The sequence below is a fragment of the Staurois parvus genome, unplaced genomic scaffold (genome assembly GCF_062004578.1).
Source record: "Staurois parvus isolate SC_StPar_1 unplaced genomic scaffold, SC_StPar_1.0 ptg001317l, whole genome shotgun sequence".
In the NCBI taxonomy this organism is placed as follows: domain Eukaryota; kingdom Metazoa; phylum Chordata; class Amphibia; order Anura; family Ranidae; genus Staurois; species Staurois parvus.
In genome coordinates this window covers 106143-121758 of record NW_028319113.1, presented here as the reverse complement: position 1 = coordinate 121758, position 15616 = coordinate 106143, and the positions used below count along the sequence as shown (strand labels likewise).

The 15616-nt window shown below is 40.7% G+C and overlaps 1 protein-coding gene across 1 annotated transcript; it reads left to right on the top strand.

Moving 5' to 3' along the window:
- Positions 1-604: 604 nt before the first annotated feature.
- LOC149437076 (taste receptor type 2 member 3-like) lies at positions 605-14959 on the top strand. Its single transcript, XM_089661154.1, has 3 exons — positions 605-746; positions 14271-14430; positions 14608-14959. The coding sequence occupies exons 1-3, from the start codon at positions 605-607 to the stop codon at positions 14957-14959; spliced, it is 654 nt and encodes a 217-aa protein (XP_089517280.1).
- The last annotated feature ends 657 nt before the right edge of the window (positions 14960-15616 follow it).

Sequence of the window (15616 nt, the reverse complement as noted above, 5' to 3'; positions counted from 1 at the left end):
TGAGGTTTGTGGTTTGGTGGAGACATGTAGGCTGAGGCTGCTGCTTACCATCTATTCACCTGTTCACCTGAGCTGGTTCGGGAGTAGCGGCAACACTTTCCTCTTTACATGATACTAAAGGTAATTTAAAAAAAATAACAAACATCATACCTGCTCTGTGTTCCTCCTCCTCAGCCCTGATCCCCCTCTTCTCAGGTCCCCTGACAGCACTCTTGGTTCTTCCCCTCTACTGAGTGCCCCAATAGTAAGCCGCTTGTTATGGGGGAACTCATGCATGCTCACTCCTGAGCCCTGCTCTGAGTGTCCATTGGCTCATACCTGCCTCTGGCTCCCTCTTCACAGGCTGTGATTGGCAGCAGCAGAGGATAATGGCTTCTGCTGCATGTCTCTGAGCCAATGAGGAGGGAGAGACCCAGGAGAGCATCTGCTCTAGTGCACATCGCTGGATGGAGATTCGGCTCAAGTAAGTATTAGGGGGAGTTGGGGAGAGCTGCGCACAGAAGGTTTTTTACTTTCATGCATAGAATGCATGAAGGTAGAAAAACTTCAGCCTTTAGAACTACTTTAAATGCTTCACATTAAACCAAAATACCGAGGGCTGAAAATGAAGGCCGGTCTTGTGTCTGAGCACCAGAACAAATTTCCCAAGTGGGGTGAAGATGTGAAGGTGGCAAATTCAGATGTTGCAGCCCTCGATGTCACTGCTATCCCTAACAGCCAGGAGAGCAGTCCATCTAGTAGGGATGGTAAGGGTAATGCAGGAAGGCCCAGACAGTTGGTGGTAAGTGGTGGTTCTATAATCAGAAGGACTGATAGAAACATTTGTGACCAGGATTGCCTTAACCAAATAGTTTGCTGTATCGCTGGTGCCAGGGTTCAGCATGTGGTGGACCGGTTTGACAAATTACTCTGAGGGCTAAAGTATGATCCAGCTGTCCTGGTCCATGTTGGAACCAATGACAGAATACATGGAAGATAGAGGATCCTTAATAATCAATTTAAGGAACAAGGATGCAAGTTTGAGGGAAAGATCTTCAAGGATATGTTCTATGAAATATTGAAAAGGCCATGTGAAAGTCAGGAAAGATATTGGTAGCTTGGAGAACTGAATGCACTGCTAAAGAGCTGGTGCAAAAGGGAAGGATTTGGTGTTTATAGACTGGATTGACTTTTCATTGGGTTACAACCTATATGCTAAAGACAGTTTGCATCTAAATGGAAGGGGGGAGGATTTTTACATTTATTATTAGACAATATTTTGGTACAGTTTATAGAAACCTCATCTAGAAATGACGCATTGCTGAACCTGGTAATCTTAAACATTGCAGGACTTATTGTTAATGTTCATACAAAATATCATTGGGGTAGCAGTGACAATAACATGATTTAATTTAATGTTAGCTGTACACAACAAACACATACTGGAAAGATAAAAACACTTGACTTTAAGAGAGCAAATTTTCCAAGGCTGAGGGTTGTTTTCCGAGATTTAGACTGTCATTAACCTCCCTGGCGGTATGATTATTTCAGATTTTTGGTGCTGAAAGCGGTACCATTTTTTTGCATGGAAATATGTATTTTTTTTATTGTAGGCTGTAATTTTTAGGAAAAACTCACTGAAATCTGTCCGAACAAGAGTCTAGTAAACATCCCGGGTATGATAAAATTTGAAACACAAAATCATAAATTATAATTTAATAAATAATCATAAAAATAATATAAAAATAATAAAAAATTAAATTCAATAATATAATCAAACCAAAAACACTGAAATGTGAAATAGAGCGCCAAGTTCGCACATTGCTGAGCTCAGTCGCAAAATCGTTTTCAGTTTCTGATGACGAATTTCCCCCACGAATCATTATCACTCAATTCTGAAAGTGGTTCTGATTTACTATCGCTGTTCTCTAGCTGATCTAAACCGCTTTTGACCTAAAGGGACACTTTTTGGACGCCATGGACATTTCTCAGTTTCCAGGCAGAAAGAATAGACAAAATGCAGGCAGGGCGCAGGACAAAGCACTCGGGACAAAATGTATGTGAAATAGGTTGAAACAGCAATGTTTTACTGTGTAAAATGTAAAAAAAAAAAAATGACATTTTTTAAAATTTTTAAATTTCCCGCCGGCGGCGGCGGCGGCGCCCGTACGTCCCGACGTCACAGGGACAGGACACAGAAGCTGGATGCCGGCATCGGCCGGAGGAGATGGCCGGGGACGCTGCAGGGGACACATCGCGGGAGCGCAGGGTAAGGTAAGTGAAGAACACTTGCCGGAGCAGTGCCTCAGGGTAAGCCCGAGTGTAGCTCGGGGTTACCGCTTTTGGTACTGAAATGTTACCCCGAGCTACACTCGGGAATACCGTCAGGGAGGTTAAAGAACACAGAGCAGAAATGTGAATGCTTCAAATTGACTATAGGTAAACACACTGCAATACGCTGTATATTCCCATGGGCAAGAAGCATAACAGGCTAAAAATAAAACTGATGTGGCTCAAGGCCAAAGTTAACCCTTTACGACTGCACACAAACATATGGTGTCCAGCTTTAATCATGGGAGCTGCATGTATACGTTCTAATGTCTGTGCACTTGCATGCTCCCAGCACAGAAATCCAGCTGTTGGTGAAAGCTCTGGGTCTCATACTAATGATCAAGACCTGGAGGAACCGGATCTTGATCACGATTGTTGTCCTAGCTTGTGTTTGGCTATCATAGTGATCATTCATGTTGTAGCTAGCCCTAAAGTTGTTCCTCCTCCTTGAAGAGGAGAAACAACAGACTATTACTCTAGCAAAGCAGCAAGGAGGAAAAAATAAATTGTATCCACTCCTTTGTGCCAGGAGGAATAGGATGAGCACTTGCAGAGCCCTACAAAATGACCTCCAGCAGGCCACTGGTGTGAATGTCTCTGACCAAACCTTCAGAAACAGACTTCATGAGGGTGACCTGAGAGCCCAACGTCCTCTAATGGGCCCTGTGCTCACTGCCTGGCACCATAGAGCTCGATTGGCATTTGCCATTGAACACCAGAATTGGCAGGGCTACCACTGGCACCCTGTGCTTTTCACAGATAAGAGCAGGTTCCCCCTGAGCACATGTGACAGACATGAAAGGGTCTGGAGAAGCCATGGAGAACGTCATGGTGCCTGTAACATCGTTCAGCATGACTGTTTTGGTGGTGGGTCAGTGATGGTCTGGGGAGGCATATCCATGGAGAGACGCACAGATCTCTACAGGCTAGACAATGGCACCCTGACTGCCATTAGGTATCGGGCTGAAATTCTTGGACCCATTGTCAGACCCTATGCTGGTGAAGTGGGTCCTGGGTTCCTCCTGGGGCACGACAATGCCCGGCCTCATGTGAGGAGAGTATGCAGGCAGCTCCAGGAGGATGAAGGAATTGATACCATTGAATGGCCCCCACACTTGCTTGACCTAAATCCAATACAACCCCTCTGGGATATCATGTTTCAGTTCATCCAGCACCGCCACATTGCACGTCAGACTGTCCAGGAGCTCAGTGATGACCAGGTTCAGATCTGGGAGGAAATCCCCCAGGACACCATCCGTTGTCTCAATTGGAGCATACCCCAATGTTGTCCGGCATGCATACAAGCACGTGGGGGGCCATACAAACTACTGAGCCAATTTTTCAGCAAAATGGACTAGCCTGCTGCCATACAAATGACATCATTTTTTCACTTTAAATTCGGTCCTCTGTAGGTTGATAATTTTCATTTCCATCAAACGATGGGGCATCCTTACTTTCCTAACACATTACCCAGTCCATATCATTATAGAGATCCAGCATGACATTTTTCTCCATTGAGATCTGATGTGTTTTCCAAGTGTTCCTTTAATATTTTTGAACAGTGTGTATTAGAGACAGCCTAAGTTAGGTTAGTAGGTGTCATTATTAATGAAATGTATTTTGCTTTATTTTGTGATCATGTATGTAACATTATATATATCTGATGTATGTACATTCTTTTTCACATCTGTAGAAGAGAACTGTGAACCTTAAAAAGCATACCACTTAAGAAGAGATATTCTCTTGAAATGCGTCAAGTGCTGCTTACAGCGCTCTACTTTATGGGTTCTTCTGAGATATACAAATACTGGACATTGTTTTCTATTGTATGATCGCCTTTATATGTTTGTTTGGGTCTTCATTTTTAACATACATTTTTTATATTACCCTAATAAATATACATATTTAATAATATATTTGGAACTAACTTTTTGTGGACATCTTACTGCACAAAAGTTCCTTTAAGAAGAATAGCTCTTTGGTGTAAGATTTGACAATAAAACCTGAAATTGGTTTCTTTGCACAGCTGCACCAGATTTTGCACTCTCCAGTTTTAGTAAATCAACCCCATAGGTTCAAAATTGATATGGTCCAGAAACATTTAGACAAAATAAAGTTGAATAAAGCACCTTGACCAGATGGCTAAAATCCACATGTCCTCAAGAAATTGAGCTCTTTTTTTCAAAGCCATTATTTCCAATTTTACATTTTTCATAACTCTTTGATGACTGGAGTGGTACCACTGGGCTAGCATAAGGCCAATATGTTGCCTACATTTAAAAACGGATCAAAGTCTTTAAATCGTATCTATAGAATTACTCTGGAAGGTACTGGAGAGTTTAATAAAAGACCACATAGATGGGTTTTTGCTAGAAAACAATATTTTAGGTAATAAGTCAGTATGGATTCAAAAAAGGCTGAAGTAGTAGTTATGAGGAAGTAAGCAAAACTTAGACAAAGGAGAGGCTCTGGATATACAGTACTACACTTGGATTTTACAAATGCATTTCACAGTTCCCTACACTTGACTAATGTCTAAGGCAAACTCTACAGGCGTAGAAAATGTTTGTAAATGGATAGAAAACTGGCTAAAAGACCTTATTCAGAGAGTAGTGGTTAATGATTCATACTCTGAATGGTCTATGGTTGTCAGTGGTGTACCCCAAGGTTCAGTGTTGGGACCACTGATTTTTAATATATTTATAAACAATATAGGGTCCGGAATTAAAAATACAATTTTAGTCTTTGCAGATGACACCAAGCTATGCAGTGGAATTATGACCTTTCACAATGTTTTCAATTTACAAACCGACCTCAATGCACTGTAGCGCTACCCCCGGAGGAGGCACTTGTATTGCTGCCCAGGTTTCCCCCTTTCTTTATCCCTCAGCCAGGCACAAAGTATTTTCCACAGCCATTTATAAACATACACTTGCTCGTTGTCTTCAATGATCAGTCTAGGGGATGTTTGTTTTTGGAGTTTTTATTGTAGAACTGGGGATAGGGATAAGGGATTTAGTAACATACTCCAAAATTAGAACTATTCACACTGAGGACATCTAACTGATATATTAGTTAAGCACAACAGAAGTGCTGGCCAGGGGCGGACTGACAACTCATGGGGCCCCCAGGCAATAGGAGATCATGGGGCCCCTGTGTCCTTGCCCAAACTCAAAAAAGCCTATGAAAAAGGTACCAGGGGCATCTCATGGGGCTCCCTACTGACCCCAGGCCCTCGGGCAGTGCCCGAATTTCCAAATGGTCAGTCCGCCCCTGGTCCTGGCTGAAAGCAGATATCAGACATTTCTTAGAACTGTAGCAAAAAGTAGTTTAGGAGTGAGAAAAATCCCTTTTGCAGTAGTAACAGTTGGACAAGCTCTTCAGAACACTAGCCAGTGTTCTCTTTTCTCAGACCCATGCTGACTATCAAGCAGCAGAGGGGTAGTACTATGTAGTCTGTACTCACAAGGTTCAAGGACAGAATGGCAGCCTGCTTCCAATCTTCCAAGCAAAACCTTCCAGTGATACCAGACAGATCTTTGGCAGACGGCTCCTCTCAGTCAGCATACTGTAGAACCAGGGTCACTCTCTCTAGCTCCAGGCCCTCAAGTCGACCCACCTAAGGCCTTCATGGCAGCCAGTGCCAGGTGAGGTAAGCCTGCCTCCAGCCTTGCTTGGTGCAATCCTCTCCAGGGAAAGACGCTGAACCCATATGCTCACAGAACATAAATACCACTCCCAGCATGCAATGGGGCCACCTTGACCAGCAATTGGCTAGGGCTGTAGCCATATCCATGCTGTTCATTTGCCTAGCCCCTACCTATGTTCTGGAAGGCTTTCATAGCTTTCAAAAAGTAGATGGAACTCAGAAAACTCAGTTAGCACCAGAGCATCATGAGCAGACCTTACTAATCCATCACAGCACTCTGTTAAGCAGAGAAACACAGCTATACTATTCTAGCTTTACAAATCCTAGCACTTATCTAGGGGGGTGCTACAGCACTATTAAATTGGGCAGCTATGTGGCAAATGAGGTTTAAAATTGATACATTTATGGCACATGAGGAGTAAGAATATGCATGCATCATATAAATTAGGAGGAGAACAGTGGGGGGAGTCAATGGTGGGGAAGGATCTGGGTGCTCTAGTAGATCGTTGACTTAAAAATAGCATGCAATGCCAAGCTGCAGTTTCTAAAGCAAAATTATCTCTCTTGTATTAAAAGAGGTATAGACTCCAGAGAGAGAGATATCATATTACCCCGGTACAAATCATTAGTAACACCTCATCTGGAATATGCAGTTCAAATTTAAGCACCAATTCACAAAAACAACATTGGGGAACTGGAGAAAGTACAGAGAAGGGCAACCAAACTAATAAGAGGCATGGAGGAGATCAGCTATGAGGAAAGATTAGAGGAACTGAATGTATTCTCTCTTGAGAAGAGGAGATTAAGGGGGGATATGATCTCCATGTATAATACATAAGGGGGGGATATGATCACCATGTATAATACATAAGGGGGATATGATCTCCATATAAAATACATAAGGGGGGATATGATCTCCATGTATAATACATAAGGGGGGGATATGATCTCCATGTATAATACATAAGGGGGGGATATGATCTCCATGTATAATACATAAGGGGGGATATGATCTCCATATAAAATACATAAGGGGGGATATGATCTCCATGTATAATACATAAGGGGGGATATGATCTCCATGTATAATACATAAGGGGGGATATGATCTCCATGTATAATACATAAGGGGGGATATGATCTCCATGTATAATACATAAGGGGGGGTATGATCTCCATGTATAATACATAAGGGGGGATATGATCTCCATGTATAATACATAAGGGGGGATATGATCTCCATGTATAATACATAAGGGGGGGATATGATCTCCATGTATAATTTATAAGGGGGGATATGATCTCCATGTATAATACATAAGGGGGATATGATCACCATGTATAATACATAAGGGGGATATGATCTCCATGTATAATACATAAGGGGGATATGATCTCCATGTATAATACATAAGGGGGATATGATCACCATGTATAATACATAAGGGGGGATATGATCTCCATGTATAATACATAAGGGGGGATATGATCTCCATGTATAATACATAAGGGGGGATATGATCACCATGTATAATACATAAGGGGGGATATGATCTCCATGTATAATACATAAGGGGGGATATGATCACCATGTATAATACATAAGGGGGGATATGATCTCCATGTATAATACATAAGGGGGGATATGATCTCCATGTATAATACATAAGGGGGGATATGATCTCCATGTATAATACATAAGGGGGGATATGATCTCCATGTATAATACATAAGGGGGGATATGATCTCCATGTATAATACATAAGGGAGGATATGATCACCATGTATAATACATAAGGGGGGATATGATCTCCATGTATAATACATAAGGGGGGGATATGATCTCCATTTATAATACGTAAGGGGGGATATGATCACCATGTATAATACATAAGGGGGGATATGATCTCCATGTATAATACATAAGGGGGATATGATCTCCATGTATAATACATAAGGGGATATGATCACCATGTATAATACATAAGGGGGAGATATGATCTCCATGTATAATACATAAGGGGGGATATGATCTCCGTGTATAATACATAAGGGGGGATATGATCTCCGTGTATAATACATAAGGGGGATATGATCTCCATGTATAATACATAAGGGGGGATATGATCTCCATGTATAATACATAAGGGGGGGATATGATCTCCATGTATAATTTATAAGGGGGGATATGATCTCCATGTATAATACATAAGGGGGATATGATCACCATGTATAATACATAAGGGGGATATGATCTCCATGTATAATACATAAGGGGGATATGATCTCCATGTATAATACATAAGGGGGATATGATCACCATGTATAATACATTAGGGGGGATATGATCTCCATGTATAATACATAAGGGGGGATATGATCTCCATGTATAATACATAAGGGGGGATATGATCACCATGTATAATACATAAGGGGGGATATGATCTCCATGTATAATACATAAGGGGGGATATGATCACCATGTATAATACATAAGGGGGGGATATGATCTCCATGTATAATACATAAAGGGGGATATGATCTCCATGTATAATACATAAGGGGGGATATGATCTCCATGTATAATACATAAGGGGGGATATGATCTCCATGTATAATACATAAGGGGGGATCTGATCTCCATGTATAATACATAAGGGAGGATATGATCACCATGTATAATACATAAGGGGGGATATGATCTCCATGTATAATACATAAGGGGGGATATGATCTCCATGTATAATACATAAGGGGGGATATGATCACCATGTATAATACATAAGGGGGGATATGATCTCCATGTATAATACATAAGGGGGATATGATCTCCATGTATAATACATAAGGGGATATGATCACCATGTATAATACATAAGGGGGAGATATGATCTCCATGTATAATACATAAGGGGGGATATGATCTCCATGTATAATACATAAGGGGGGATATGATCTCCGTGTATAATACATAAGGGGGATATGATCTCCATGTATAATACATAAGGGGGATATGATCACCATGTATAATACATAAGGGGGATATGATCTCCATGTATAATACATAAGGGGGGGATATGATCTCCATGTATAATACATAAGGGGGGGATATGATCTCCATGTATAATACATAAGGGGGGATATGATCTCCATGTATAATACATAAGGGGGGATATGATCTCCATGTATAATACATAAGGGGGGATATGATCACCATGTATAATACATAAGGGGGGATATGATCTCCATGTATAATACATAAGGGGGGATATGATCTCCATGTATAATACATAAGGGGGATATGATCTCCATGTATAATACATAAGGGGGGATATGATCTCCATGTATAATACATAAGGGGGGATATGATCACCATGTATAATACATAAGGGGGATATGATCTACATGTATAAATATATCAGTGGTCCATACAGTGAACTTGGTGTAGAGTTATTCACTTCCAGGTCATTATAGAGGACAAAAGGGCACTCTATGTGTGGAGGAAAAAAAGATTACAACTCCATATATGGAAAGGCTTCTCCACAGTAAGAGCTATGTAAATGTGAAATAGACTTTCTCAAGAACTAGCTCTGGCCAGCTCAGTAGATTTTTTTTTTTTTAAAGATGGATTATTTCCTAAACGCATATAATGTAAGTGGATAGTAGCATTTATAGGTAATAACACCAGAGATCATTGATACAGTATTATTTACTCTGGGGGGATCAGGAAATCATTTTTTTGCCCCATGCACGATTCTTCATACGTTTTTTTTTCAACTGTGGGTATATAATGTATCTATTGAGGTTTTCTATTTAATTATTTTTTTCACCCCCTTCCTGCCCAGGGTAATTTTTAGCTTTCAACGCTGTCACTTTATGAATGACAATTGTGCGGTCATGCAACACTGTAGCCATATTAAATTTTTATCATTTTGTTCATACAAATATAGATTTAATTTTGTTATCTTTAATCACCACTGTTTTTTTTTGCAAAATAAACGAAAAAAGACTGAACATTTTGAAAAAAAAAATGTTCTTCATTTCTGTTAGAAAATGTTTCAATAAATAATCTTTCTTTAAAAATGTAGGCCAAAATGTATTCTGCTATGTTTCCTTGGTAGAAATAACCCCAACAAGTGTATATTAATTGTTTTTTTATGAATGGTATAGTGTCAACAAACTACAGTATACAGTACATATTTGAAATTCAACAAATATCCCCTATATTACCCTTTTTTTGGAAAGTAGACAGTATATAGTAAGAGTTGAAGTTGTAATTTTTTTGGTTACAATTTTTTGGACAAAGAATAAATTAAAAATAAATTGTTTATCACATTTTTTTTATTTTTTTAAATATGCAAATTCAACAATTGGCATTTTCCTCCTTACAACTCAACAATTACTATAGTGGGTCGTTATCCCCCTTCATCATAGACTACCTGCATAGGAGAACACAAAACGTGCAACCGAATAAAAGGTTGTAGAAAGGAAAAGCTCCATAGGTAGACAAGCCCAGAAGACTCTGCCTCAAAGAGAAGATGGAAAACATATAGACATAGCAGCCAGTGAAGATGTATCAATGGACTTGGTTCTATAACAAACTATAATGGGTATAGTATTATTAGTTTCTTATTAACTGAAACCCATCTAATGTGACGTTCCTATCAGATAGTAAATTCCTGTATACTCAATATTCCTTTATAAAATACCTCTGTATTACAACATGCATAGGCAACCAACAATGGCCAGGAGATATACTGTATACTATATTACTATCATTAACTATTGGGCCCATGTAAGTGTCCCAACTACACCCCTAGTCCACAAAATGGGGAGTAGGGATGTAGTTGGGATAAATACATGAGCCCAGTAATTAACCACTTGACATCTTGCAACGTACCAATATTCAGGGCCGGTGCTGTCACTAGGTGAACTAGGCAGCCACCTAGGGCACAGCCACGGTCGCTGGTTTCCCTACTCTCCAGCTTTCTAAGAATTGTATTTTATACCTCTGGTTTTATTCTTACTTAGCTTTTTCTACTTTATTTAATTGAATTGTTGCAAAAAATGTCATGCGGGCATCTGTAGTCCGCCTAGCCGCTGCTGTGCCCATAAGTAGTAGGATACAGCAGTGTGCTTCCAGGCATCTAGGAGGAGCAGAGTGCTCTCAGAGTGGTCTGTCCTCCAAGGCACAGGACCTTCCCCCTATGACATCACACCTTGAGTGCTTTCCAAGCTGGCCCAGGCTCTTCCAGTTGTCCGGCAGCATTCTGGCATCTTTCTGTCTCTCCATCCACTACTCCAGACCCTCACTGGCTGAGTCTAAGGATGGGAAGGGCCACTGGTGACCATTATCATGATAAGCAACATTTTATTTCTTTCTTGTGAGTGTTTAATACTGCTTGTTTATTAACCATTTCAATACCGGGCACTTTTACCCCCTTCCTGCCCAGGCCATTTTTCAGGTTTCAACGCTCTCACACTTTGAATGACAATTGCGATATGGCGTCCACCCGAAACGCTGAGGGATTTTGCCGGCCGCCAAACGGCCATTGGCCGGGTGGCAAATGGTTAAATTGGTCTTTTAATACTGCCCTTAGTGACGCCTGCATACAGAACTGGCATACACTGATGATGGCTGCCACTGATGTTGCTGGTTTTTAATGGATTTATGTAAAAAAATGTGTTTTTTTTGTGGGGGCACAAGTAGCTGTTCTTGCCTAGGGAGCAAAATAGTCTTGCACCAGCCCTACCAAAACGTCACAGGACTTTTAGTGGGCTGAAAGGAATGATGCTTGCAGCATGCCATCCAGCGATGTCCTGTTTTGTAAAAGCAATACTAGTGGCTAAATAGCTGTTGGATTGCATTTATGTTTGAATGCAGGGGGTACTTCTTCCTGCCACCTCCCACCTCCTTCCTGGTCTATACCATCCCACTGGGGAACTTGAGACTGCAGCCAGTGGTTCTGCTGGCTGATCACAGAGCTGATTGGGGACTGGAACACCCCCTATCACCTTTATGGTTTTAAAAACCAAAAGCGACAAGTATTTCGTCACTTTCGGTTTCACCAGTTGTAAACAAACCATTACTGGTTTGCAAAAAGCATGGGATCATACCGATCTTGGTTTGATCAGACACTTTTAAGGGCAGATACTATTTAAGGTTTTTTTAGCTAGGTATTTTGTGGAATGTGCTATCTGGAAATATAAAAAGGGGGTGTCCACTGTGGTGCCCCTACTTTCCATCTGTTTGTGACTGTCCATACAAAAAGGTGAGAGTGTGTCCACAATGTATGGAGGAGGTCACACTAAATTTGGTGTTAGAAAATTCACACTTCCACGAAAGCTTAAGAAGATGTGTATTGCACAGACACTAGATTGATTTTTACTTTTGGTGTTAGCAGCTAGTCTTTAAATTAGAGGTTTGTGTGAGATATTTTTTTTAAAGAAAACTTTGTTAGTCTGGGCCTTGGATGCAAGGTGGTCTATAGGGACACAGGGAGGGATTCATCTAAAGACTAGCACACCAGGTCTGTAAGATCCATACCTATAGTGTAGCCCTAGGGGTTTTTGCCTTTTGTTGAGTTAGGGGGTCTGAGGACCAGCTATGGGTTCTAAGAGCTGAATTTGAATGAGATTGAACATTTTTCACTTTTGGTATTAGCAGCTAGTCTTTAAATTAGAGCTTTGTGTAGGATATTTTTTTAAAGAGAACTTTGTTAGTCTGGGCCTTGGATGCAAGGTGGTCTATAGGGACACAGGGAGGGATTTATCTAAAGACTAGCACACCAGGTCTGTAAGATCCATACCTATAGTGTAGCCCTAGGGGTTTTTTGCCTGTTGTTGGGTTAGGGGGTCTGAGGACAAGCTATGGGTTCTAAGAGTTGAATTTGGTTGAGATTGAACATTTTTCACTTTTGGTATTAGCAGCTAGTCTTTAAATTAGAGCTTTGTGTAGGATATTTTTTTTAAAGAGAACTTTGTTAGTCTGGGCCTTGGATGCAAGGTGGTCTATAGGGACACAGGGAGGGATTCATCTAAAGACTAGCACACCAGGTCTGTAAGGTCCATACCTATAGTGTAGCCCTAGGGTTTTTTTGCTTGTTGTTGGGTTAGGGGGTCTGAGGACCAGCTATGGGTTCTAAGAGCTGAATTTGGTTGAGATTGAACATTTTTCACTTTTGGTATTAGCAGCTAGTCTTTAAATTAGAGCTTTGTGTAGGATACTTTTTTTTTTTAAAGAAAATTTTGTTAGTCTGGGCCTTGGATGCAAGGTGGTCTATAGGGACACAGGGAGGGATTCATCTAAAGACTAGCACACCAGGTCTGTAAGGTCCATACCTATAGTGTAGCCCTAGGGGTTTTTTGCCTGTTGTTGGGTTAGGGGGTCTGAGGACCAGCTATGGGTTCTAAGAGATGAATTTGGTTGAGATTGAACATTTTTCACTTTTAGTATTAGCAGCTAGTCTTTAAATTAGAGCTTTGTGTAGGATATTTTTTTAAAGAGAACTTTGTTAGTCTGGGCCTTGGATGCAAGGTGGTCTATAGGGACACTGGGAGGGATTCATCTAAAGACTAGCACACCAGGTCTGTAAGGTCCATACCTATAGTGTAGCCCTAAGGGTTTTTGCCTGTTGTTGGGTTAGGGGGTCTGAGGACCAGCTATGGATTCTAAGAGTTGAATTTGGTGTAATGGTGATTATCTACATTTTGCTTAACTCAAAAACCTGGGTGGTTTAAACAAACAAAAATATCTACTAGTATAATTAGTAATTGTAACTCTGAAAGACCAAATAATTGCAGCTCAGTTACAAATATCCCTGTGATTCTAGATGGTAATTCAAATCCAACAGTAAACACAGTCTCGATAATGCAAAACATCAAGCAAAACAGAGAATAAGCTTTCTCTGCTTTGAATTTTAATCAAACTAGATTAATAGGGATGCCAGGTACCCATAAACCACCAGAGTTTGGAACATTCTAAGTAAATGAAAAGTATCTGTATAATTTGTATTCATATCCCTTGTCTGACAGCTAGAGTCACAGCTTTGCCCATGTTCTCCGGACTGACTTATAACTATGCAGTTTGATTATAAGCTGTTTTTTTTTCACGTATCCTTGTTCATTGTTGTTTTTGGGATGATACTCAACAAATTCATTGTGCTGATGAATGGCAAGACCTGGATCAGAAATAAATGCCTTCCCACCGGAGATAAAATTATCACCAGTCTGTGCCTGTCCAGGTGGATCTTCCAGTGTCTGTCTGTCGTGCATCAGATCTTTCATTTGCTTTTGCCAAAACTCCATTTAGGCTTCTTCAACAATGTACTTCCTCTGGCCAGACTCCTGTTTAACTATATCTCCATCTGGTTGGCTAGTCTGCTCTGTGTGTATTACTGTATGAAGATTGCCAGCTACAAGCATGTTGTGTTCCTCTATCTCAAGATGAGAATGTCAAGGTTGGTGCCATGGTATCTTGGTCTTTGTGTGTTTTTTTCTTTGGTATTCAGTCTGCCTTACGGTTGGAAAATCTTCCCTTCCCAGTATCAAACTGTTACCACTGATGTTTTTCAAAATATGACAGAGAAATCAACTGGAGCACACTATACATATTTGATAGGCTCCACACCACCTCTTCTTATATTCAGTATTGCATTCTTCTTGACTGTTCCATCTCTTTGGAGACACATCAGAAACATGAGCGGTGTTGGGACAGCTTTTAGAAATCCAGACATGAAGACCCATTACAATGCTATAAAAAGCATTGCTGCTTTCTTTCTGCTTCATATCTTGTTTACTATTGTTGTTAATATTAATTTCTCTAGCGTGCTAGATAGTGGAAACCCATATAGACAACTGATGACAATTGTCGCTTCCCTCTATCCATGCCTGCATTCTGGTGTCATCATCTTCTACAACAGGAAACTCCGAGAAGGCTTTTTACTTCCTATAACCAATGTACTGAGCTTTGTTCAGAAGAAAGCTGTGACTAATCCCTGATCACTGAGTGACAACAGATAAATGAAGTGATTATGTACCAAAAAATACTGAAAATTGTTAAAATTAATATTTGAAGCAATTTACTTTTTATACATTTTCTTTCATCTTCCATGACAACTTGTGATTCCCCATGCCAGTGGTTTCATGTACAAGAAGTATACTACTCTCTAACCAATTGTGTTTCTTTTTAGTTTGGATACTAACATCCAAATTTTCAGGACAAGCTTTCAGGGTGTAGCACCTTCTTCAAGGTCCAAGCAGTACTGGACCATGACACGGTAAAGGACAAATCGCAGTGGCCTTTTACCATGTGATCAGCTGTGTCCAATCACAGCTGATCACCATGTAAACACACTTGCTGGTTATCGGCTGTCACAGCCTGAGGAAAGTACTGTCGATAACCGGCAAGTATGAAAGTAGACATCTACACTGATTATCAGTGCCCTGATTATCAATGCAGCCCCAAAAGTGCCCAACAGTGCTGCCAATATGTGCCCAGCAGTGCTGCCAGTCAGTGCCGCCTATCAGTGCCATCAGTCAGTGCTGCCAGTCAGTGCCCTTTAGCGTTACGTATTAGTGCTCATCAGTACAGCCTATCAGTGCCCATCATTGTCGCATATCAGTGTAGCCTCATCAGTGCCTCCTCATCAATGCCCA

Excerpts from the sequence above, each read along its gene's own strand:
- LOC149437076 (XM_089661154.1), top strand. The coding sequence starts at position 605 with ATGAAGGCCGGTCTTGTGTCTGAGCACCAGAACAAATTTCCCAAGTGG. Across the intron at positions 747-14,270 it reads CAGTCCATCTAGTAGGGATG|GCTTCTTCAACAATGTACTT; the intron begins GTAAGGGTAATG and ends AACTCCATTTAG. Across the intron at positions 14,431-14,607 it reads ATGTCAAGGTTGGTGCCATG|TATTGCATTCTTCTTGACTG; the intron begins GTATCTTGGTCT and ends TCTTATATTCAG.